The 23,631-nt window shown below is 42.0% G+C and overlaps 1 protein-coding gene across 2 annotated transcripts in view; it reads right to left on the minus strand.

Moving 5' to 3' along the window:
* Positions 1-23,631, minus strand: part of FHIT (fragile histidine triad diadenosine triphosphatase) — a 1,178,051-nt gene that overhangs the window by 1,045,730 nt on the left and 108,690 nt on the right. For both annotated transcript variants that reach the window (XM_070735724.1, XM_070735726.1), the window contains exon 2: positions 13,586-13,713. In XM_070735724.1, coding sequence (XP_070591825.1) covers positions 13,586-13,688 — 103 coding nt within the window. In that variant the 5' untranslated portion in view covers positions 13,689-13,713. The remainder of the gene's footprint in view (positions 1-13,585; positions 13,714-23,631) is intronic.

The following is a 23,631-nucleotide window of genomic DNA, read 5'->3' on the forward strand; positions in this document are numbered from 1 at the left end:
TTCCATTAGTTAGAATACAAATAAAAACTATGTGAGAACATGGCACATCTATAATAAAGACCAGGATCTCTTGTATTTTTTTCCAGTTTTTAGAAAAGGCAGCATTTCAGAGATTTTTTGCGATATATTTTTCTGTAAAACCTTAATGTAAGGCATTAGGCATCAGAGAAGAAGCTTTGAGAAATCTTAATATATAAACAATGCAAATCCCAATTGCCTTCAACAACTTTTCTTGCTAAGACTAATTGGCAATTAGAAAACATGTATGCACGATTGTTTTTGTACATAGTAGGAGCAGCAAGGTTATTGTATGCAGCAAGACAGAAACAGGCTAAAGTACTCATAAGGGAGAAATAGTTAATGAAGATGTCAGAATTTGCAGAGATAGAAAATTTGATTTGTTTGATCAGAGAGAAAACTTAATACAGTGATACCTTGTCTTACAAACCCCTCGTCATACAAACTTTTCGAGATACAAACCCGGGGTTTAAGATTTTTTTGCCTCTTCTTCCAAACTATTTTCACCTTACAAACCCAAGCCGCCGCCACTGGGATGCCCTGCCTCCGGACTTCTGTTGCCATCGAAGCGCCCATTTTTGCGCTGCTGGGATTCCCCTGAGGCTCCCCCCCATGGGAAACACCATCTCCGGACTTCCGTGTTTTTGCGATGCTGCAGGGGAATCCAAGCAGCGCAAAAATGGGTGCTTCACTGGCAACAGAAGTCCAGAGGTGGGGTTTCCCAGCGAGGGGAGCCTCAGCGAAATCACAGCATCACAAAAACATGGAAGTCCGGAGGTGGAGTTTCGAGGACTTCCGTGTTTTTGCAATGCTGCAATTTTGCTGAGGCTCCCCTTGCTGGAAAACCCCACCTCCGGACTTCCGTTGAGCGAAGCACCCGTTTTTGCGCTGCTGGGATTCCCCTGCAGCATCACAAAAACACGGAAGTCCGGAGGTGGGGTTTCCCATGGAGGGTAATCCCAGCAGTGCAAAAACGGGCACTTCGGCTGGCAAAAGGGGTGAATTTTGGGCTTGTACGCATTAATCGCTTTTCCATTGATTCCTATAGGAAACATTGTTTCGTCTTACAAACTGTTCACCTTACAAACCTTGTCCCAGAACCAATTAAGTTCGTAAGACGAGGTATCACTGTAATTTGTCAATGGCTGGAAATAAACTTTTTTTGCTGGCATGGAAATCAATGAACTTGTGATATGTGGGTTGAATAATTGGGAAAGTTAGAATGTGGAAAGATGGGAATAACGATGGTGTAAAAAAGATTGAAATATATTATTTTATATTATTTATTTATCTTTTTTCTTTCTTTTCTTTCTTATTTTCTTATTCCTTTTTTTACTTTCTTTTTTCTTTGTTACTGTGTTTCCCCGAAAATACTACCTACTCATAAAGTAATATGCGTGCCCAATATAAGCCCTATCCCCAAAATAAGCTCCATTTAAGATGCACCCAATCTAGGGTGTACAGGTAAAAATTAAGATTGTTCCAGAGCTCTGTTATGGGCTACAGAGGCCTTCAGGACAACATCTCCCTAAAAATAAGTGCTGGTGCCTTTTTTGTAGCAAAAAAGGTCTAATTTTTAGGGAAACATGGTAATATTTTTGCTTTGTAAAACACTTTACTGAAAAGTATTTTTTTAAAAATCCAACATTCTCCAGATAAATATACTAAGTTAAGTCATAGCTGTTACAAATATTCAATGGAAACATCTAAATTTAAAACAAATAGGTGGCCATAAAGCGATATATATTTCTTAGGTGAGAAGCAGAAATATCTATTTTTGAGATGTGTTGAACATTTAAGCCAATCATCTCCATGCTGACTGGGAATTGTTTAAATTGCAGTTGACGATTGTGCTATTTTACCACAAGAAAAAAAAATGGATTTAAATTATTCTTATCTTTTAAACTAGTCTTTATCAGAACAACTGATTATTTATTACATTATGCATTTCTTCCCTTGCTGATCCAAAACCCATGAATACAATCACTGAACACAAATTATGAGAAGGTAATAATAAAATATTCCCTAGATTTCATTCAATACCCAACTGTACAATTTTTAAATCAAATCCATTCTTTTATTGGTCATACTTGAGCACATACCTTTGGGATATAGCAATCACGCTGTGGTTTTTACAGCTCTGCTTCATTTTATTTATTACAATTCTCGTTTAGTCTTTATTCAACAAGTAAGTTCAAGCACATCTTGAAGTTGAGGTACTCAATAAAAGGTCTCTTAAACATCTTCTACCTGTCCACCAAATCCCTCAAGCAAACAAAGAAGTTAAGAGTTTTTCTATAAAATATATTTCAAACAAGCAAGCTTTGGTTTTTGACCTTCTCGGATTAAGGGATTGTTATCACAGGATAATGGCAGTGTAAATAAGCCTAGCTTGACTACTGAGGCATCTGAAACTCTGCTATTCCCTCAGAGGTCCTTCTCAGTCTTCACACTATTTTCTTGTTTATATAAGTCTTGTCTTTCAGAAACCCTTAAATACATCTGCAGCTGAGATAACATCAGACAACAAGCAAATAATGAATTATTATTAAATTGGCATGGAGACGAGGAATCAGGAAGTCAAAATTTAGATTTATTGGGCATATATCCAAATTCTGGATTAGCCCAAAGGCCTACTGTATTTTGTTCACTCTAGGCTCTTTCTCACACAGTTATTGAGATTACTGTACCACAAACAAAATATATGGACAGGTAATATTAAGCTGTCCTTTAGAAATAGGCATTCACAAGGCTTGGACTTCAAATTATGATTAGTTGCCACCGAGTTATGTTGGTGAGTGATTACTGTCCTATCATCCAGTCATTTCCTTCTTCCCATCCCAATAGTATCACAGGAACTGATAATCTGTCCATGCATTCTGGTCCTGTCAGTTTGTCATCTGACACTCAGCTTCCTTCTTCATCCTATTCATTCTTTGAGGATGGTCAGGAAGGAAGAAACCGTGGGGTCCTTAACGTTCTCTGAGCTTGGTTCCTTTCTTGCAGACATTTCATTACCCAACTATCTGACATCATCAGTGCTAGTGTAGGAGTGATGATGCTACATAACTGGGTATTGAAATATTTGCACACCACAAAAAACAAACAAACAAACACCAAAACACCACATTCAGAGAACATCAAGGATCTCATAATTCAACCCTGAACTATAAAAATTCTCTTCTAAGAGATTAAACTGGATGCACAGAGAATTATTTGTAACTGACAAGGGCAATTAATGCATATACAACAGCCTCTTCTTGTCAGTGTTTTTTTTTTCAACATGAGCATAATGAAAGATGAACATGATTAACTTTCTATCACATAGGGCCAAAAATCCCTGAGCAGGATTCATTCAGAGTCCACCAATAAGGCCATACTGTGGTTCCAGTTTCAAAAGCCAGCAAATAAAAACATAAAACTAATACAGAATCATAAGTTCAGGGAGCTAAAATAAATGCTGTCTGGTTTATAGATATGGGAGAGAGAAAAATAAAATGAATACCATAAAAGAGAAATCAGACCTAGGGATTGGAAACAGGTCGAACAAGATCATTTATGAATCCAAAATTACACACACTGGCTAGATTGGATTTTCAAGCTATTTGTTTAAATCAAACATACCTAATTGAATTTGGAGATGTATTAACCCCAGTGTTGTTACAAAGGAAATACATGATTGAATGTGCAGGCTTATCAATTGGAGAAAGAGAAAGTCTTAATCAATAAAATGTGTATGCGCATATTAAACATTATGAATACGATGACATGAGAGTAACCAAGGGGGACCACTGGTGTATGCTAAATTTTAGTCTCCTTCCTTGGAGCTGCTAATGTTTCCAGCAGTTCATGCTAGCTAGGCAGCCTTCCCAGAACATAGCTCACTTTATGAATAATCCCCCGGGCCTAAATGTCTGCCCCCCCCCCCCTTTGGAAACCTGAATATTTCAAAACACACAAGTTAATTAACCTGACATCTGAATTGAATCAGCTTTTAAAGCCATTCCTTTTGTCTGCAACTTACAGAAATTCAAATATGTTAATATTTCATTGTCTGCTAGGAAACATATATATTAAAAGGCATTCTCTAAGTGAGTCAGAACCAAGCAGACAAAATTACTGCTATAAAATATGGGAAATATATTCCCTGTCTGGACAGGCGAATGTTCCTTTATGGTTATCTTCTCCTGGCTTGCAAACACTTTATTTACTTACCCCACCCAAAGACATCTGCTGGACTGCATGATATACATAAAAAGAGGACTTCAATTGTGTGGGCAAAACCTCAATCTTGATTTTTACACAAACACACACACACACTGTATAGTCTTTCTTCCCCTCCCCATTTATTTTTCTTTCTTAATTAAATGCTAGGAAGGATGATTTTTCTTTAAGCAAATACTCAACAGTGCATATTATAATACATGCATTATTACAAATTGTAACATGCGGGAACATACTAAATGCATATGTGATTACACAGTTCAACATTTTTTTCTGTTAAAATAAACAGGTGGATTCAACTTGCTTTAAAGATTCATTAATGCATTAAACACTAATGTAAATTCGTCCATATTGTAGCCTAATTGGGAAGCATGTATCACTCTGCATTGTTTACCAAGGTCCAAAGTTTAACTTTTAAAGCAAGATGCCTGCCGGCTATTGTATGATTACATTTACTTATGCATTTGTTTCTTAAATTTTTGTGCTGTCAAATCCACACGGACTCACAGCAGCTTACAATCCATATGAAACAAGATAATCATCTGCAGTAATAATTTACGCCATGACTTCTATAAGGTCTTCAAATTTAAACATTAAAATGCACAAAGTGGGATGAAAAACAGCCAATGACTTGACAAAGTCTATAAGTACGTTATACTCAGAGGTGGGTTTGGACCAGTTCGGACCAGTTCACCCGAACTGGTAGCAAACTACTGGTGGTATCACAATGATGTCATGGAACCAGTTCGGTTGATGCCAGTAAGTGGGCGCTGCCACCTTTTTTTTAAAAAAAATGGAATTTTGGGGGGCAATTTGTATTTTGGAATTTTTCACGGTTATTTTTTCTGTGCATGTGCAAAAGTCAAGTTTCCGGCCCTGTGTATGTGTTGAAATCTTTTTTTTGGCTGTGTTTTTTTTAAACTATTTTTAGCACTGGGCGTGTGCACACCGATAAAGTATGTGCATGCACAAGCGGCACGAGAGGAAGCGAACTGGCAGCGAGGTAAGTTAGAACCCACCCCTGTTTATACCACACATTCATATTATCATTTCCATTCAAAATAACCATCAAGGACCACAACTTTTCAGAAGCCCTATTTCATGAAGGATAATCAATACACAATGGAAGGCTATTCCATGAAGTTTGGGCCATTACAGGGAACAACCTTTTTGGATCCCTCCAAAGGCCTAATTATTTGTTTACATAATGTTCGATCAAATAAGCCATGATAGACAGCAAGCAGAATAGGCGTTGATTGCATACCTGAACGCCTCTTCTCGTACGGTGAGCGGGTACAGCAGTCACATGGGTTGCTCATGTCCAATCCGGTGGAACTGAGCCTAGTATTAAAAAAGCTTGCCGGATCCGCCCCTTCCCCAGAATTCGCGAATCCATAGACTAGGCTCAGTTGTGAAGCTCTGTAGTGTTCAACTCTTATTGTTAGAGGAAAAAGGATTATAGAAAGGTGAAGAAGACACATACAAGGGCGGGAAGTGACTGCTGTACCCGCTCACCGTACGAGAAGAGGCGTTCAGGTAAGCAATCAACGCCTATTCTCCGTACTGAAGGAGCGGGTCCAGCAGTCACATGGGACATACCCAATAGATGGTCCCTAGGGTGGGATTAGATTGCTATCGTGTGAGATAACGGATTGGAGTACCCTTCTGCCGAAGGCAGCGTCCGCTGAAGCGTAAGAATCAATCTTGTAGTGCCTGATGAAGGAATTTGGCGAGGCCCAAGTGGCTGCTTTGCAGACCTCCTCCAACGGGGCTTGAGTCGCCCAAGCGGCCGAGGTGGCTGCGCTCCTGGTGGAATGCGCTGTGATGTTCCTTGGAACTGAGAGGGAGGCCGACTCATAGGCCTTAGATATAGTCCCTCTGATCCAACGGCCTATTACTGTTGAAGACACTTTGGCCCCCATGACTCTGGGATGATAGGCTATGAAAAGTGCTTCTGACCTCCGAAAGGGTCCTGTGCGTTGGATATAGATTCTCAGCGCTCTGATGAGATCCAGGGTGTGCCATCTAATTGCCAAGGGATGGTCTCGTTGGAGGCAGAAGGAAGGTAGGACAATATCCTGAGATCTGTGGAACATGGAACTGACCTTGGGTAAGAAGGTGGGGTCCAGTCGCAAGACTACCTTGTCCTGATGGAATTGACAAAGGTCCTGCCTGATTGAGAGGGCAGCCAGCTCCGAAATGCGTCGGGCAGAGGTAATAGCCACCAGGAATGCTACCTTAAAGGATAGGTACCTGAGGGACGCCGATTTTAGGGGTTCGTATGGTGCCTGCGTGAGGGAATGGAGAACCCGTGGCAAATCCCAGGATGGATACCTGTGGACCTTGGAAGGTCTGAGGTTGGCTATGCCCTTGAGGAATTCCTGAACTTCAGGGAAGGATCGGAGAGGCTGTCTGCGGGGACCCCCTAGGACAGATGAAATGGCTGCCAGATGACGCCGGAGGGTGCTGGTGGAAAGTCCTTTATGGAAGCCTTGCATAAGGAAGGAAATAATTCTGTGTATGGGGATGCACAGAGGGGAGAGACCTTCCTGTAGACACCACTGGTGAAACTTGGACCACGTGTGGTCGTAGATTCGATTGGTCGAACCCCTTCTGGCCTTTAAGATGACCTCCACTGAATCGGGGTCATGACCACGCAGTTCTAAGTCTCTCCTGATAACAGCCAGGCGGTGAGGTGGAACCACTCCGGGTCTGGGTGGAATGAGGCCCCCTGCCGCAGCATATCCCCCGAAACGGGGAGTCGCCAAGGGTCCTGGACGGACAGCTGTTGGAGATCCGCGAACCAGGGCCGGCGGGGCCAATGAGGGGCGATTAAGATTACTCGGGCCCTCTCGGTGAGAACCTTGTGAATCACGTCCGGGAGAATTGGAATTGGAGGAAATGCGTAGAGTAGGCCTGGAGGCCATGGACTCCGGAGGGCATTGATTGCTTCCGCTCCCGGGGATGGAAATCTGGAAAAGAAGCGAGGGAGTTGGGCGTTCGCATTGGTCGCGAAGAGATCCAGGACTGGTAGGCCGAATCTGAGGCTGATTTGATGGAACAGGTCCTGATGGAGGTTCCACTCTCCTGGGTCTATCGTTGCTCGAGATAGCCAGTCCGCCTGGACGTTGAGGCTCCCCGAGATGTGGTCGGCTAGGAGCGACCGAAGATGTTTTTCCGCCCAAAGGCCTAACTTGAGGGCCTCCCTCATGAGAGCTTTGGATCTCGTGCCCCCCTGTCTGCAGATATGGCTTTTTGTGGCAATGTTGTCGGTGAGAATGAGAACGTGCCGGTTGGGAATGCGAGGAGAGAAATGCTTCAGAGCCAGGGAAACGGCTCTTAACTCTAGCCAATTGATTGGCCTGGAAGCTTCCTCCGGGGACCACGTGCCCTGGGCTATCATCCCCTGGGCGTGGGCGCCCCATCCCGATAGACTGGCATCTGTAGTGATGACAAATTGATCCGGGCATCTGAACGGGGATCCTTTGTCCATGGCCGGAGACTTCCACCACTTGAAGGATCTGCGAACACTTGGTGGGATGACAATGCGCCGATTTGAGTTGCTGTGCCCCGATCTCTGAAAGGGTAATAGGAGCCACTGGAGTTCCCTAGCATGAAGGCGAGCCCAGGGAATGATGCCTATGCATGACACCATCTTCCCCAAAAGGGAAGACAGAGTTACTATGGATACTGAAGAATTAGATAAAATGTTAGAAATTAACTCCCCTATACTGAGTTTTCTCTCGGGAGAGAGAAAAACCTGGGAAGATTCTGAATTGATAATGGAACCCAGGTGAGAAATGGATGTGGAAGGTTGGAGGTGACTTTTTTCAAAGTTGATGGAAAAACCATGGTCCTGAAGGACTGACATGGTGACAGAAAGGTCTGTTTTCACTTTCTCTAGGGAGTTCCCATGAATCAAAATATCATCAAGATAACATAAAATGTGAATGGGAGACGCCCGGATATAGGCCGCCAGGGACCCCAAGAGCTTTGTAAAGACCCGAGGGGCCGAGGAAAGGCCAAATGGCATCGCCCTATACTGGAAATGCCTGCCTCGAAAGGAAAAACGTAAAAATTTCCTGTGGCATTTGGCTATAGGAATGTGAAGGTAGGCCTCAGTGAGGTCTAAGGAGACCATGAAATCTCCGGAGTGAATGGCGGCCAAAATAGAAGATAAGGAGTGCATTTTAAACTTCCTATATTTGATGAATAGGTTTAGTTTCTTTAAGTCCAAAATAGCTCTCCAACCTCCGGAGGATTTTGGAACCATAAATAAAATGGAGTAAAAACCTAGGCCCTTCTGACCGGAAGGAACCGGTTGAATGGCTCTGATGGACAATAGATGAGAAATGGCCTCCTCCATACGGTTACAATCCGAGGAGGACCTGGGAGAAGGGCAGGAAATAAAACGTTTGGGGGGAGGAGAAATAAATTCTAAAAGAAGGCCAGTTTGAACAGTGTCAATGACCCAGGGGTCCTTGGAGGTGAGACGCCAATTTGAGGCGAAATGAGCTAGGCGACCCCCTATGGGAATAGAGGAAAGATTACCATCTAGGTTTTTTTGAGGCCCTGTTAGAAGAAGCTCCCCTTTGGAAGCGAAAACCTCTACCCCTGGAGTTCCTACTTTGGGAACGAAAGCGGGGGGAATACTGACCTGGAGATCTCTGATAGGAAGCCGCTTGATCTTGCTGGCGCCCCGGGCGACGAAAGGACTGCGTTTTGGTAGCCTTTTTTGTGGTTGGACCCAAAACTTTCTTCTTATCCGTGGTTTCCGTGAGGAGTGGATCCAGAAGATCACCGAAAAGAAGGTCGCGCTTTAAGGGTCCCTGGGATAACTGCCACTTCTGGCGTACTCCCGCTTGCCAAGGGCGAATCCATAGGAGTCTCCTTGCCGTTGTAGAAGCTGCAATAGACTTAGCAGAAAATCTGGTAGATTGCAAGGTGGCATCAGCCACGTACTGGGCAGCTGCAAAGACCTTGTTGAAGTCTTGTTGACCTCTCAAGTCATCGGGAGGAATATGCTGTTGAAGTTGGCGAAGCCACAGCAGCATGGCTCTGGAGAAAAAGGAGGCTGCTGCAGAACTTTTAATGGCCCAGGAATCTGCCGTGAATCCTCTTTTGAGCATTTGTTCAATGCGCTTGTCCTCTGGGCGGAGGACTTCCTCCGCCTCTCCCGGCACAGCCGCTGCCGAATGAAGGATCTTGACAGGTTCATCCAGTTTGGGAAAGGATAGAAGCTCTTCATAGGAAGAGGAAAGTTTGTACAACTTCCTGTCTTTAGTGGAGGGATTAAGACTAGAGGCTGGGAAATCCCACTGTTTGAGTAAGGCATCTTTAAACAATTTAGGCATAGGAATTACCTCGTTATCCTCCTGTTCCTCAGTGAAATAAGGTAAATTCTCCTCCGGGGGATCAGTGGAAGTGGAGGCTTGTTTCTCCTGGGCCGCTAATCCCGTAGAAATCCTAGCTTTGAGGAGGAGAGATTTGAATAATTGAGAAGGGAAAATGGTAATTGGAGAAGGAACCTTTATTTGGGATTCCTCATCATCTGATAGCCCTTGGAAAGGGTCCTCATCATCCTCCATATCCTCATATTCGTCCTGAGAGGAATCTGAATCATCCTGAATAGGAGCCCTAACCGCTGGGGAAGAACCCAAGGGGCGGGAGGGACGAGAAGGAGGAGGAGGTAAGGGAAGCTCATTGATGGAAGAGAGTTTGGCATCAATGGCCTTAGACAACACAGCAAAAATAGATTGGAACTCAGGAGGTAAATTAGAAATATCAGCAGGAATGGCAGAAGAATCCCTAAAGGCCTGGGAGGATCCTGGCTGGAGGGAATCTTCAATAATATCTGGTTCCTCTGGCCCTATGCCCCATAGGTTAGGTTGGGGTCTGTCTAGGTTAGGCTCATCCAGAGATAACACAGGGACCCCAGAAGGAGGTAGACTAGAAGCCTCTGGGGGGTCTTGACTACTGAGTACTTGGGCCTGCACTTTTAAACGTTTTGCTGATTTGTCATGGATTCTTTGTAGGGCTAGGTCCCTTCTCTTCTCGGCCCTGGTGACCTTAGTCGAGGGGCGGGCCCCAGGAGAAGAGGAGGAAGAGGCCTGGGGGATACTAGTAATCTCATCGCCTGTAGGCCTGGCCTCTCTGGGACCTTTAGTTGTGCCTCTCTTGGGAAAGGAAGCCATAGTCTGATAATTAACAGAAGACAAGGCTGAGCCAATAACTGAATAGAAAAGGAGAAGAATTTTAAGGACTTCCCAAGAGGAATGGATCCTGCTTCGAGGCCTCGAAGCTGCTGAGACGTGAGGACAATCTGGGCAAACCCAGAGTTCGTGCCCCCAAATCCAGCGGGGCCAGCCTCCCTAAACTTTTCAATTAAGTAAACCAAGGCACTCTGGTTGGAGGCTTAGCCGGTGGAGAATTTAGCCTGGGACCCCCAAGGCCCGCTCCGGGATCCACGCGGTGGACTGAGGCCTACGCGGCTGGCAGGAGGTCAACACGAGAGGCCTAGATTTAAAAAGGGCGCGAAGGCCTTCGCGCCGAAAAATCGCTCCGAATTTGCCTTAAAGGGGAAGCGATCGACTAAGTCCAGGAGACTAGAAAGCCGTCTCACTCCGCAGGAGGTATTTTTAAGCCCTTTAATATATATGCAATAAAGAATCAATAAGGCAATCAATTAATACTTGCACTAGAACCTCCAGGCCAAAGGATTAAAAGAATCCACAAGCGGCCGCGGGGATCGTACACGGCAAAACCGCCGGGGGAAAACGAAACCGCAACTTCTCCAAGGGAAAAAAGCCGAGCCGCAAACGGCTGGCGCTATTAGTGCAAGTAAAACAAATAAGGATAAACAGTCTTACTATTTTTGAAGGAAAAGGTCGAAGGGAAGGTGTTAGAATGTTGAACGAAAGTTGAACGAGCTATCACAATACAACCGCAGGATATGCGAACTGAGCGAATTCTGGGGAAGGGGCGGATCCGGCAAGCTTTTTTAATACTAGGCTCAGTTCCACCGGATTGGACATGAGCAACCCATGTGACTGCTGGACCCGCTCCTTCAGTACGGAGAAGCAAAACCCTCTGTAACCATGATGTTCTCTAGCAATTGGCCCTGGGAGAAAAAGTAAGCAGTAATGTACGTCCATCATAATTGGCAGCTATTGACAGGCAATAGTTTCTATGTTAATGAAGTTCATCATTATTGGAAAGATCACTATTTTTCAACTGTTTGATTTCTTTATAAATATGGGCACTAAGATTCCAGTGGTATAAAACGAACCACCCTCTCTTATCTTCAGCATCTATTAGACCAGTGGTGGGATTCAACCAGTTTGCATCACTTCGGGAGAACCAGTTGTTAATTTTCTAAGCAGTTTGGTGCACTGGTTATTGGAAGAAATCATTACGGCAGAGAACCAGTTGTTAAATTAGAAACATAGAAACATAGAAGACTGACAGCAGAAAAAGACCTCCTGGTCCATCTAGTCTGCCCTTATACTATTTCCTGTATTTTATCTTACAATGGATATATGTTTATCCCAGGCATGTTTAAATTCAGTTACTGTGGATTTACCAACCACGTCTGCTGGAAGTTTGTTCCAAGGATCTATTACTCTTTCAGTAAAATAATATTTTCTCATGTTGCTTTTGATCTTTCCCCCAACTAACTTCAGATTGTGTCCCCTTGTTCTTGTGTTCACTTTCCTATTAAAAACACTTCCCTCCTGAACCTTATTTAACCCTTTAACATATTTAAATGTTTTGTCCCCCCTTTTCCTTCTGTCCTCCAGACTATACAATTATTTGAATCCCACCTCTGTATTAGACATAATAATTAAACACATCCAGATCACAGGGGGAGAGTTCTGCTAGGGTTTTCTAGATGTTTACATGAGCCAACGTTGCTATTTTTTGCAATCACCAGCTGAAGATCAGTCTAAGACAATGTTTCACAACCTGGACTATTTGAAGACCTAAGGACTTCAACTCCCAGAATTCCTCAGTCAGCAAAGCAAATGTATAGACTTACTGAAGAGAGAAATCCATACATTTGGAGGGCGCTTGTTCTAATACCATTAACGGTAGCTTTCACACACAAAAAGCTAGCTTAGATCTAAACCAGTGGTCCCCAACGTTTTTTCCACCAGGGACCAGTTTCAGCAAGACAATTTTTCTATGGCCCGGTGGGGGCGGAAAGGGGTGTGGTTGGGGGCGGGATTAAGCATGGTGGTGCTGGTCCTCCCCGCCCCTCTTTCCCGCCATCGCCCTGTGGCCGGCAGGACCTGCCTCCCAAGCCCTCTTGCCCAGCGGGAGCTAAGCGCTGGAGAGAGGGGGTCAGGCTGGCCCTCCTGCCTCCCCCAAGCCAAAAACGCAAAAGCGCCCCGCGGCAGAAGCCAAAAGAGGCTTGAGCCTCTCGGTCCTTCCCGCCCCTCTGTCCCGTCCATCATCCTGTGGCCGGCAGAACCTGCCTCCCGAGGCCTCTTGCCCGGTGGGAGGCGAAGCTCTGGAGGGAGGGGGTGGCGGCATGAGGGCTGGCAACTGCTGACTCCACGGACCGGTGCAACATGCCCCGCGGCCCGGTACTGGTCCGCGGCCCGGTGGTTGGGGACCCCTGATCTAAACAAAGGAACCAACTCACCCATTAGGTTTGAGCAGTATCTTTTCTATCTGAGATTTCATGTCATGTTTCAGGACCCAAATCTCTCAAAACAATTGTTAGACCGTGTGAACCTTTTCATACTTTGGAAGTTGTTTAGGCCAGATTCAGCGATTTGCCTGCCGAGATCAACATCTCTCACTCCGAGAACTCTTTAGGAACTCAAACGGAATGCTTCTAGATATCTAAGACTGATCCTAATAGTTCTGGCATAAGAGCATATGACTCTTGGTTGTTCCTTCAAAAAGCCATTGTTCACCTGAGAGATTAGCCATTCCAGCTGAATTTGTCCCTCCTACACCCTGAAACCCACAAATGTCTAATTTAAGGTACAATAATGCAACAATTAAAACAGAGAGGATTTTTGAAGCACGTTCAACTCCTTTTTCGAAAATGCTAAATGCCTGTTTATTTATATATCTCCCTTTGGTGAAAAGGTCAGGACAAAAATCACCTCTTTGGTCACCGTTGCTAAGCAACCTCTTTCAAAAGTTCTGCAACACTGATCAAGCATATTATGTTCCACTGACTGGCTTCAGAATAAATATGAGTAACATCTTACCTGTTCTTCTGCAAGAAGCGAGGAAAGGTGTCCACTTCCAGGCAGATAGCCAGAGATCCAAAGCCATCTGTTAATACTTGATACTTCCTAACCAGATTTTTTTTAAAAAAGGATACGGCCTGGGACCACAGGTTTCCTGTTCACAAGTGCAAAAGACAGCTCTGTCTTCAGAAACACAAGAGAAGGCTTGATGAGATGTTGTCCAAAGCGGAGTGACATGTTCAGCCCTTTTATGTACCAGATTCTGCGGAGGAAAGTGTTGGAAAAATTAATTTTATTTCATTTTATCATGCAAGCAAGATCACTGACAGGATATGTTCAATTACTGAAGCTTAATACTTCGTTGTTGTTGTTGTTCTGTTCTGGTTTTTGTTTGTTTGTTTGTTTGCATTTCCCTGCTTGAATCTTCTCAAAGAAACATCTGTGTCTTGGGCAAGTGAACATTAGTTTGCAAGTTTTTCATCAGTGTATTTCTGTGCTAATTGGACATCTTTGATGTTTGCTAGAGGATGGCTGAGTAAACAATCACAAACTTCCCTGTAGGAAAAAAAATACAATTTTTTAAAAAAATTAATAAAATTATTATATAATTGTTGATGTCTGCAAATTGCCTAGAAATATTTTTTACCCTAAAGGGAAAGATACAGAGAACTGATAGTCTTGTCCACCATAGCTTATTAGTGTGAAATAATTTATCTAACCGGTCCTTCATTTTTCACATTCTACTTTAACACGGATGTAACTGGGTTGCCAAAATCCATTAGTAAGCAGCAAAGAAATAGAGCATAGAATATCACAATTAGAAGGAACCTTGGAAATCTTTTAGTGCAACCTCCTGCTCAAGCAGGAGACCTTTTAACACCCGAGACCAAGGGTAGGCAAAGTTGGTTCTTCTGTGACATGTGGACTTCAACTCCCAGAACTCCTGAGCTGGCATGATTGGCTCAGGAATTCTGGAAGTTGAAGTCCACAAGTCATAGAAGAGCCAACTTTGCCTACTCCCGCCCTAGACAAATGGCTGTCCCGTCTCTTCATGAAACCCTCCAGTGATGGAGCACACACAACTCCCAGAGATAAGCTGTTCCAGTGGTTAACTGTTGCCACTTTCAAGAAAGATAAAGAACACCTAACCATTTATTGACATCTAATGATCATCAGCACTTCTGCAGCTCACACTTGGTCATCTTGAACTAGCCTCTCCTTAGAGGATGACATCTTTAGCAGGTCACCAACAGATCTTGCAAGCTAGGCCAGTTCACTGTGGAGCAGGGTGTCTTGAAAATGACTAGAAGCTGAATGATGCAAGATGATAATCATCATCTTGAGATCAGTCAGGAATTGCAATCAAACAATTAGACTACACGGAGCCATACCATCCAATATGTGTTAGCAAAAACTTCAGAAGAGAAGGATTTAGGGGTAGTGATTTCTGACAGTCTCAAAATGGGTGAGCAGTGTGGTCGGGCGGTAGGAAAAGCAAGTAGGATGCTTGGCTGCATAGCTAGAGGTATAACAAGCAGGAAGAGGGAGATTGTGATCTCCTTATATAGAGCGCTGGTGAGACCACATTTGGAGTACTGTGTTCAGTTCTGGAGACCTCACCTACAAAAAGATATTGACAAAATTGAACGGGTCCAAAGACGGGCTACAAGAATGGTGGAAGGTCTTAAGCATAAAACGTATCAGGAAAGACTTAATGAACTCAATCTGTATAGTCTGAAGGACAGAAGGAAAAGGGGGGACATGATCGAAACATTTAAATATGTTAAAGGGTTAAATAAGGTTCAGGAGGGAAGTGTTTTTAATAGGAAAGTGAACACAAGAACAAGGGGACGCAATCTGAAGTTAGTTAGGGGTATGATCAAAGGCAACATGAGAAAATATTATTTTACTGAAAGAGTAGTAGATCCTTGGAACAAACTTCCAGCAGACGTGGTAGATAAATCCACAGTAACTGAATTTAAACATGCCTGGGATAAACATATATCCATTGTAAGATAAAATACAGGAAATAGTATAAGGGCAGACTAGATGGACCATGAGGTCTTTTTCTGCCGTCAGTCTTCTATGTTTCTATATGCATGTGCATGCCGGCCAGCTAATTTTTGGCTTGCACAGAGGCTCTGGGAGGGTGTTTTTGGCTTCCAGAGAGCCTCACACCTTGCCCCACCAGTCTCCACTCTTCATCTTGCTTCCTTGAAATACTGCAACCCTGATCTGCTTGCCAGGTATGCCTGTGAAGTACCTAGCTTCCTCTTCCCCCACCAACATCGCAGCCTGCCTTCCCTTCACCATTCCCTGCATTTCACCCCTGTGTTTATTGTAAGCAAAGTCACATTTTGTTTCAACTGTTTCAAATAATGATTTTTTTCCCTTTCTTTTGGGAAGCATTTGCCCCACTTATATTCCACGTTAAGCATTTCTAATCGATAGTTAGGCCAAGATTTAACTGCTGTGCAGCCTTAATGGACATTTGACCAACATAAGCCTCAGTTTCTTAAACAGCTTTGGATTTAATTACTTTACAATCTAAGAAAGATATTCCGAGTGGCAGTGAAAATTAAAGGCTCTCATGAAGTGCCTTCTTTTTAAAATTAAGAAGAGGAACGCCATTTTAAAGGATTTTAATTTAAAAGCAAAAAATTTAACAAGATCACCAACTAAGTTTTTTTTTTAATGAATAAAGGGGATAGTTCTTTTTTTTTTAAAGGAACATTTTTTAATGAAAGTACCTTTGAAAATAACAAAATTAAGTAGATGAACAGACCAGATCCTTGTGGAAATGCTGATTGTTTATTTTTAAGGACAGTAAATAATTGGGGGATTTTGCAAAACAAGAAGAAAAGGATAATATGTACTAAACTCTGAAAATGTAACTATGGAGAACTAATTGGAACTAAAGTGCTGAGCGGAGCAAAGCGAAACAGAAAAAAAGGTGGAACCTTTTACTTTCATCAACATGCTTTCACTTTCTCACAATGGAAACCCAAGACAAGCTCCTAAATTAGAAGAAGGACACAAGGGTTCACTAGAACAACTTACAGATAAGGCATTTCACAAGATTCATTGCAGAACGTATTGGAAGAATTTTGCAAAAAGATGACTGCAATGGTGTAAAAAGGAAATGGAAGAAGTATTTGCAGGGGTTTTGGGTTTTTTTTAAAGATGTGATGGAAGAGGTTAAGAAGGATAAGCTTCTGCTCTGGCAATCTCACACTGCTTACAAGAGCTTACAAAACTTTTGCCAAACCCATCCTTGAATACAGCTCATCTGTTTGGAACCCATATTGTATCTCAGACATTAGCACCCTTGAAAATGTCCAAAGATACTTCACCAGAAGAGCCCTTCACTCCTCCACTAAAAATAGAATACCCTACGAGACTAGACTTTCAATCCTGGGCCTAGAAAGCCTAGAACTAAGACGCCTTAAACAAGATCTAAGTACTGCCCACAAATCATATGCTGCAACGTCCTGCCTGTCGGCGACTACTTCAGCTTCAACCACAACAACACAAGAGCACACAACAGATTTAAACTTAATATTAACTGCTCCAAACTTGACTGTAAAAAATATGACTTCAGTAACCGTGTTGTCAAAGCGTGGAACTCATTACCGGACTCCATAGCGTCATCCCCAAACCCCCAACACTTTACCCTTAGATTATCTACAGTTGACCTATCCAGATTCCTAAGAGGTCAGTAAGGGGCGAGTACAAGTGCCCTAGAGTGCCTTCCGTCCCCTGTCCTATTGCTCTCCTATATCTCCTATACATTTCTTCTATTCCTATATCTCTTCTTCTATTCTTTCATTGATATGTTCTATTCCTATATCTTCTTTTCTATTCTTTCATAGATATATTTTACTATGAGTATCTCCTCTATAACCTTCATCATGTATTTTACTGTATGTGTGTGTGTGTGTGTGTGTATACCCACTAAAACTCTCATTGTGTATTGGACTAACTAACTAAATAAATAAATAAATAAATAAACAAACAAACAAACAAACAAACAAACAAAGTAGGTATCTATAGGGCCTCTGAATGCAGACCTGAAACAAATTCCTGACAAAGTGAAAGTTTTGGTAAATGTGAGTAAATGTAAATAAAGAGATGGACAAGGGTTTGGACAATTTGCCTGAGAGTAGGGTCATTTTTTTCAAGTAGACCAGGTGTCCCCACTCGACCACCTTCAATTTCAATTAAACTTTGCACATACTATATATTCCTTATGATATAAAATTGAGGTGTGCAAAAATATTCCTTATGATATAAAACTGAGGTGTGCAAAAAATTAACCTAAATATTTAGGTTAAAACTTTGCACACCTCAGTTTTATATCATAAGGAATATATGTGCAAAGTTTCATTGTAATTGAAGGTGGTCGAGTGGGGAAGATTCTGAAAATTGGTCCACTTGACAAAGAATGACCCAGTAAAAGAATCCTGCTTAAGATTTATAGCAATTCCAAGACAACATGAAGAAGATATTTCATGCTATGTCTCTGAGATGACACTAAGATCAATATGCTCCATGGAATTAGTACACATTTTTTTAAAAATTAAGAAATGTTTCAAAGGATGCCCTTGTGCACTTTATCAGGAAGAAGACAAGAGATCAAGTTTAAAGCAGCATTTTTTAATACTAGACAGAGGACTGGCAATGCAAATGTCATTGTACTTAAGGAAATTTCAATTAAAATGCTATGCAAGGGGGGAGGTATTTTTTTCTGAAAAACATAGAAAAAATGTATGGGATAGGTTAGAATGGATATTTTTACTTTTGAACCATGGAGACCCATATTGCAATCTGTGTAGAAAGCAAGATTTTTTTATTTTTCAAAATTTTAGAGTAGAACTGAAGAAAATACAAATGGAAGTGGATACAAATGGATACAAATGTGAAGCCAAGAATTAAGAGTCCCTTGCTGAAGGAACAAGAAGATGGCCTGGTAGTTAATATTATATGCAGTACAGTAGTACCTCTAGATACAAGCTGCTCTACATGCGAGTATTTCAAGATACGAGCCACGAGGGGAGACATTTCTGTTCTACTTCCGAGCTCAAATTCGGGATATGAGCCGAGCGTCCACTAGATGGCGCAAGAATCCTTGCTTTTGGTTATCTCGGAGGGGGGAAAAGTTATTTCTTCCAGAATACGAGTTGCCTCGAGATACAAGCTCCCTTATGGAATGAATTATGCTCGTATCTAGGGGTACTACTGTATATAAAAAAACCAAACTGTGATTGTGTCAGCATTGAGATTCAACAGTACCAACCCAACACAAAAACCCCCGAAGCTGAAGAAGTAACAGACCTTACCTTCTTACATCCCAAAATTCACAGGAATGTAACCATGAAATAATAAGATGTCTGATACTTGGGAAAATACTATGAGAGATCTAGACTACATTAGTGCAGAGACATCACAATGACAACAAAGGTACATCCTGACAAGGCCACTGTTTTCCCAGTTGTAACATATGATTGCAAAAGCTAGACTATCAGAAAATCTGAACAAAGAGAAAATGATGCTTTTAAACTGTATTTCTTGAAAAAAAAGTTCAAAAAACCCTTGCACGACAGGAACAAAAATTCAATATTAGATTAAATAAAACTTCTCTGCTTACTGGAAGCTAAGAGTGATGTACCTTGGAATATAATATAAAGGCAAGTCATTAAAGAAACCTGAAGGCAATTGAAAGATGCCAAAGAAGACAAAAGTGGCTAAATGACACTGATGTAGTCTTACTGATGACATAAACAGAAGCTTACAGGAACTTAAAGAAGCAGTTAATGACAGACAGCGCCAGTGAAATTACAGGATGCATATCAAATCACCAAGAGCTAGAATCAACTCTTTGATTGAAGATTAAAACAGAGATCAAAGAACAAGAAACACCAAAGAGCTCAGTATTTAAAAATAAAAATATGAAATTGACTATTCCAATAAAAAACAGAGGCTAAGCAAAACAAGAATTATTCAGATGTATATTTAGTGATGAGTTTCTCCATTCTGCCTTGACAACTCAGGCAAGATTAGGACCATATCAACTTCCCAATACTGAGCTTGTCATCTTATTTGAGGAAGGCAATGTCAAGATCTTGGAATGTGTACTTCAGTGTTGTTTAGATATTGTAGCACATGGGCATCAAACTTGCAGAGTCACATGATGTTTCATGACTTTTTTCCTTTCATGGAGCTGGGGTGGGCATGGCCTACACATGACGTATCTGGCTCATAGGCCATCAGTTTGACACCCCTGTTGTAGCAGAATAATGAAAATATGTCAAAGGCCACCCTACTTTAACTTCTACCACATCTTTGGTGTGTTGGTAATGACCTTTAAAGCCCTACATAGCAATGGACCAGAATACCTCCGGAACTGCCTTCTACCGCACGAATCCCAGCGGCCGATTAGGTCCCACAGAGTTGGCCTTCTCCGGGTCCCATCGACAAAACAATGTCATTTTGCGGGACCCAGGGGAAGAGCCTTCTCTGTGGTGGGCCCGGCCCTCTGGAATCAACTCCCCCCAGAGATTAGAATGGCCCTCACCCTCCTTGTCTTTCGCAAATTACTCAAGACCCACCTAAGTATTTCCTTTGAAATACTTCAAAGGAAAAGGATTTAGGGGTAGTGATTTCTGACAGTCTCAAAATGGGTGAACAGTGCAGTCAGGCAGTAGGGAAAGGAAGTAGGATGCTTGGCTGCATAGCTAGAGGTATAACAAGCAGGAAGAGGGAGATTCTGATCCCCTTATATAGAGCACTGGTGAGACCACATTTGGAGTACTGTGTTCAGTTCTGGAGACCTCACCTACAAAAAGATATTGAAAAAATTGAACGGGTCCAAAGACGGGCTACAAGAATGGTGGAAGGTCTTAAGCATAAAACGTATCAGGAAAGACTTAATGAACTCAATCTGTATAGTCTGGAGGACAGAAGGAAAAGGGGGGACATGATCGAAACATTTAAATATATTAAAGGGTTAAATAAGGTCCAGGACGGAAGTGTTTTTAATAGGAAAGTGAACACAAGAACAAGGGGACACAATCTGAAGTTAGTTGGGGGAAAGATCAAAAGCAACATGAGACAATATTATTTTACTGAAAGAGTAGTAGATCCTTGGAACAAACTTCCAGCAGACGTGGTAGATAAATCCACAGTAACTGAATTTAAACATGCCTGGGATAAACATATATCCATCCTAAGATAAAATACAGAAAATAGTATAAGGGCAGACTAGATGGACCATGAGGTCTTTTTCTGCCGTCAGACTTCTATGTTTCTATGTTTCTATATTTCCAGGCATGGGGGAACTGAGACACCTCCTCCAGGCTTTTATATTTTATGTTTGGTATCCATGTGTTGTATGGTTTTAATTGTTGGGGTTTTATATATACTTTTTTAATATTAGATTTGTATTACTATTATATTGTTTTTGTTATTGTTGTGAGCCGCCCCAAGTCTTCAGAGAGGGGCGGCATACAAATCTAATAAATAATAATAATAATAATAATAATAATTATTATTATTATTATTATTATTATTATTATTATTATCTGGACTTCCAAGGGGAGCATGGCAAACTGAAGACATCTTCAGTCTAAAACAAAGCCACTCTCAGAATCTCTATTCGTCCACCAGGGAGGATTAACATCAGGGAACCAAAAGGCAATCATAGAGCAATCTCTCTATATCAGGGGTGTCAAACTTGCATTGTCACGATGGCGATGCATGATGAATCACAAACTTTTTCCTTTTCACTAAGCCAGGGTGTGGATATGGCCAGCAGGAGGAAACAGGGCCGGAAAAGGTGGGGCCTCTCTAGGAATCTCCTGGGAGGAAACAGGGCCTCCACCCTCCCTGTGGTTTCCCCAATCGCACACATTATTTGCTTTTACATTGATTCCTATGGGAAAAATTGCTTCTTCTTACAAACCTTTCTACTTAAGAGCCAGGTCACAGAATGAATTAAGTTCATAAGTAGAGGAACCCTGTACTTAGTGGGAATGCAATGGGAAAGTTCGGTTAAAAACACAGTGTAGGTGCTAAAGTCAATTCAGCTTTTAGAAATTTTAGCTAAAGCATGGAATCCTAGAGCGAAAGGAATCTAGTCTGAAATACCTACAAGGACTCAGCTGACCTTCAAATTTTAGTACAGCAATTCATCTTCTTCAGCTTGTCAAGATTTCCTAATGTCTGAAGAACTTTTTTCTCAGGAAAGCAAGCTAGAGTATCTCACAAACCAGATTATTATGCCTCATAAACTTGTGGTACCTTGTATCCCCCCCCCCCAAATAAGACATCCCCTGATAATAAGCCCAATCAGACTTTTGAGTGCATGGCAATAAGGCCAAGCGCTTATTTCAGGGTTCAAAAAAAATGGAAGACAGGTCTTATTTTCGGGGAAACACGGTATATGTATATGTATATTGATTGGTTGGTTGGTTGGTTGGACTTATATACCGCCCTTCTCCAAGGACTCAGGGCATCTCACAATATATAAAAATACAAAGTAAATAATAATACAAAAACCAATACAAAATAATTTAAAAGCCCCAATTATAAAATTCCCTTGCCTGCACGGAGAGGGATGGCATATAAATCTAATAAATAATAATAGATTAGATTAGATTAGATTTATTGGATTTATATGCCGCCCCTCTCCGCAGACTCGAGGCGACTCACAACAATGGTAAAAAAACAGTACATAGTAACAATTCTAATATTTAGCAATCTAAATTATAGTTTTAGGTTAAAAAATCCAAAAAAGGAAACCCCAATATATATAAAAAACAAGCACACAATCGAATCATACACAAAAACTACATGGGCAAGGGGGAGATATTTCAATTCCCCCATGCCTGATGGCAGAGGTGGGTTTTAAGGAGTTTACGAAAGGCAAGGAGGGTGGGGGCAATCCTAATCTCTGGGGGGAGCTGGTTCCAGAGGATCAGAGCCACCACAGAGAAGGCTCTTCCCCTGGGTCCTGGCAGACGACACTGTTTAGTCGACGGGACCCGGAGAAGGCCAACTCTGTGGGACCTAACCGGCCGCTGGGATTCATGCGGCAGAAGGCAGTCTCGCAGATAATAAATAATAATGCTCAAACACCCAAGTCAGTAGAATGCATGCATAGTGCACCAATGTGCAGGTAAATGGAACCCACCGCTGCTGCACATATTGTGGTTTTGCATTCTTTTTCATCACTTTTTTTTCATCTTGTTTGTTTTGCAAGCTACTCAGAGCCACTTTGACTGAGATGGGTCAGCCGTATAAATGTTTTAAATAAAGAAATAACTATATAAATGAATGTGCATGTTTCACATTTCTATTAATTGAAAATCCTTGGAAAATATCTTAGCTGAATAAAACACAGCTTTAAAAGAAGCCCTTTGAGATATTACTATGTTATGCGTTTTTTCGCTGTTGTATTTTATTTTGGCTTTTCAAGGTAAACAGACATGCCAGGGAGGGGGAAATCTGAGCAGAAAAGTATATTTTCAATTGTTGGCAGATGCCATCGGAGCTGAGAGCCTGCCAGATCTGTAGTTGGATATTATTACATATAATGGGTGTCACATTGGAGAATGTCCCCTCGTCACCTCTCCCAAATGATCATCAGGAAGTTGCAGGCAAATAAGCAAAGCATTGCAAAACAGCGTATAAGGAGAAGGCAGGAGGTGGTTCTTAGATACCCTCAAATAACATTTTCGGGAAATGGAGGTCTCATAGAAGGACACTTTAACTCTGCCCCTTTCCTCCCTCTCTCTGCCTTTTTCCCCCTCTTTTTTTTCACTAGCACAGCTCTAGTTTTGGAAGTGAGCCCAGATGAAGAAAAAAATTGCTTGAAACAACAGAGCACGAGGAAGGAAATCTATAGAAAGAATAAGATGTGTGTACCGTATTTTTGGAGCATAAGACACACCTTTACTTGTGGGTGGGAGGAAAATAGGGGGAGGAATCTACCTACCAGGTATTTATCTGGCTAGCATCCTTAGTCTGTTCAGCTTTTCAGCACATTATTTTATCCCCTGATTAGGGCTGAAAAAGCCTTTTGTAGAGGGAGTAGGAATGAAAAAAAGCCTGCAAAGGCTTAGGGCAGGAAAAACTGCTTCAGGGAGAAATAATAAAAATAAATGCTGTAAGCCAGTGAGAT

The sequence above is a fragment of the Erythrolamprus reginae genome, chromosome 2 (genome assembly GCF_031021105.1).
Source record: "Erythrolamprus reginae isolate rEryReg1 chromosome 2, rEryReg1.hap1, whole genome shotgun sequence".
Taxonomy (NCBI): Eukaryota; Metazoa; Chordata; class Lepidosauria; order Squamata; family Dipsadidae; genus Erythrolamprus; species Erythrolamprus reginae.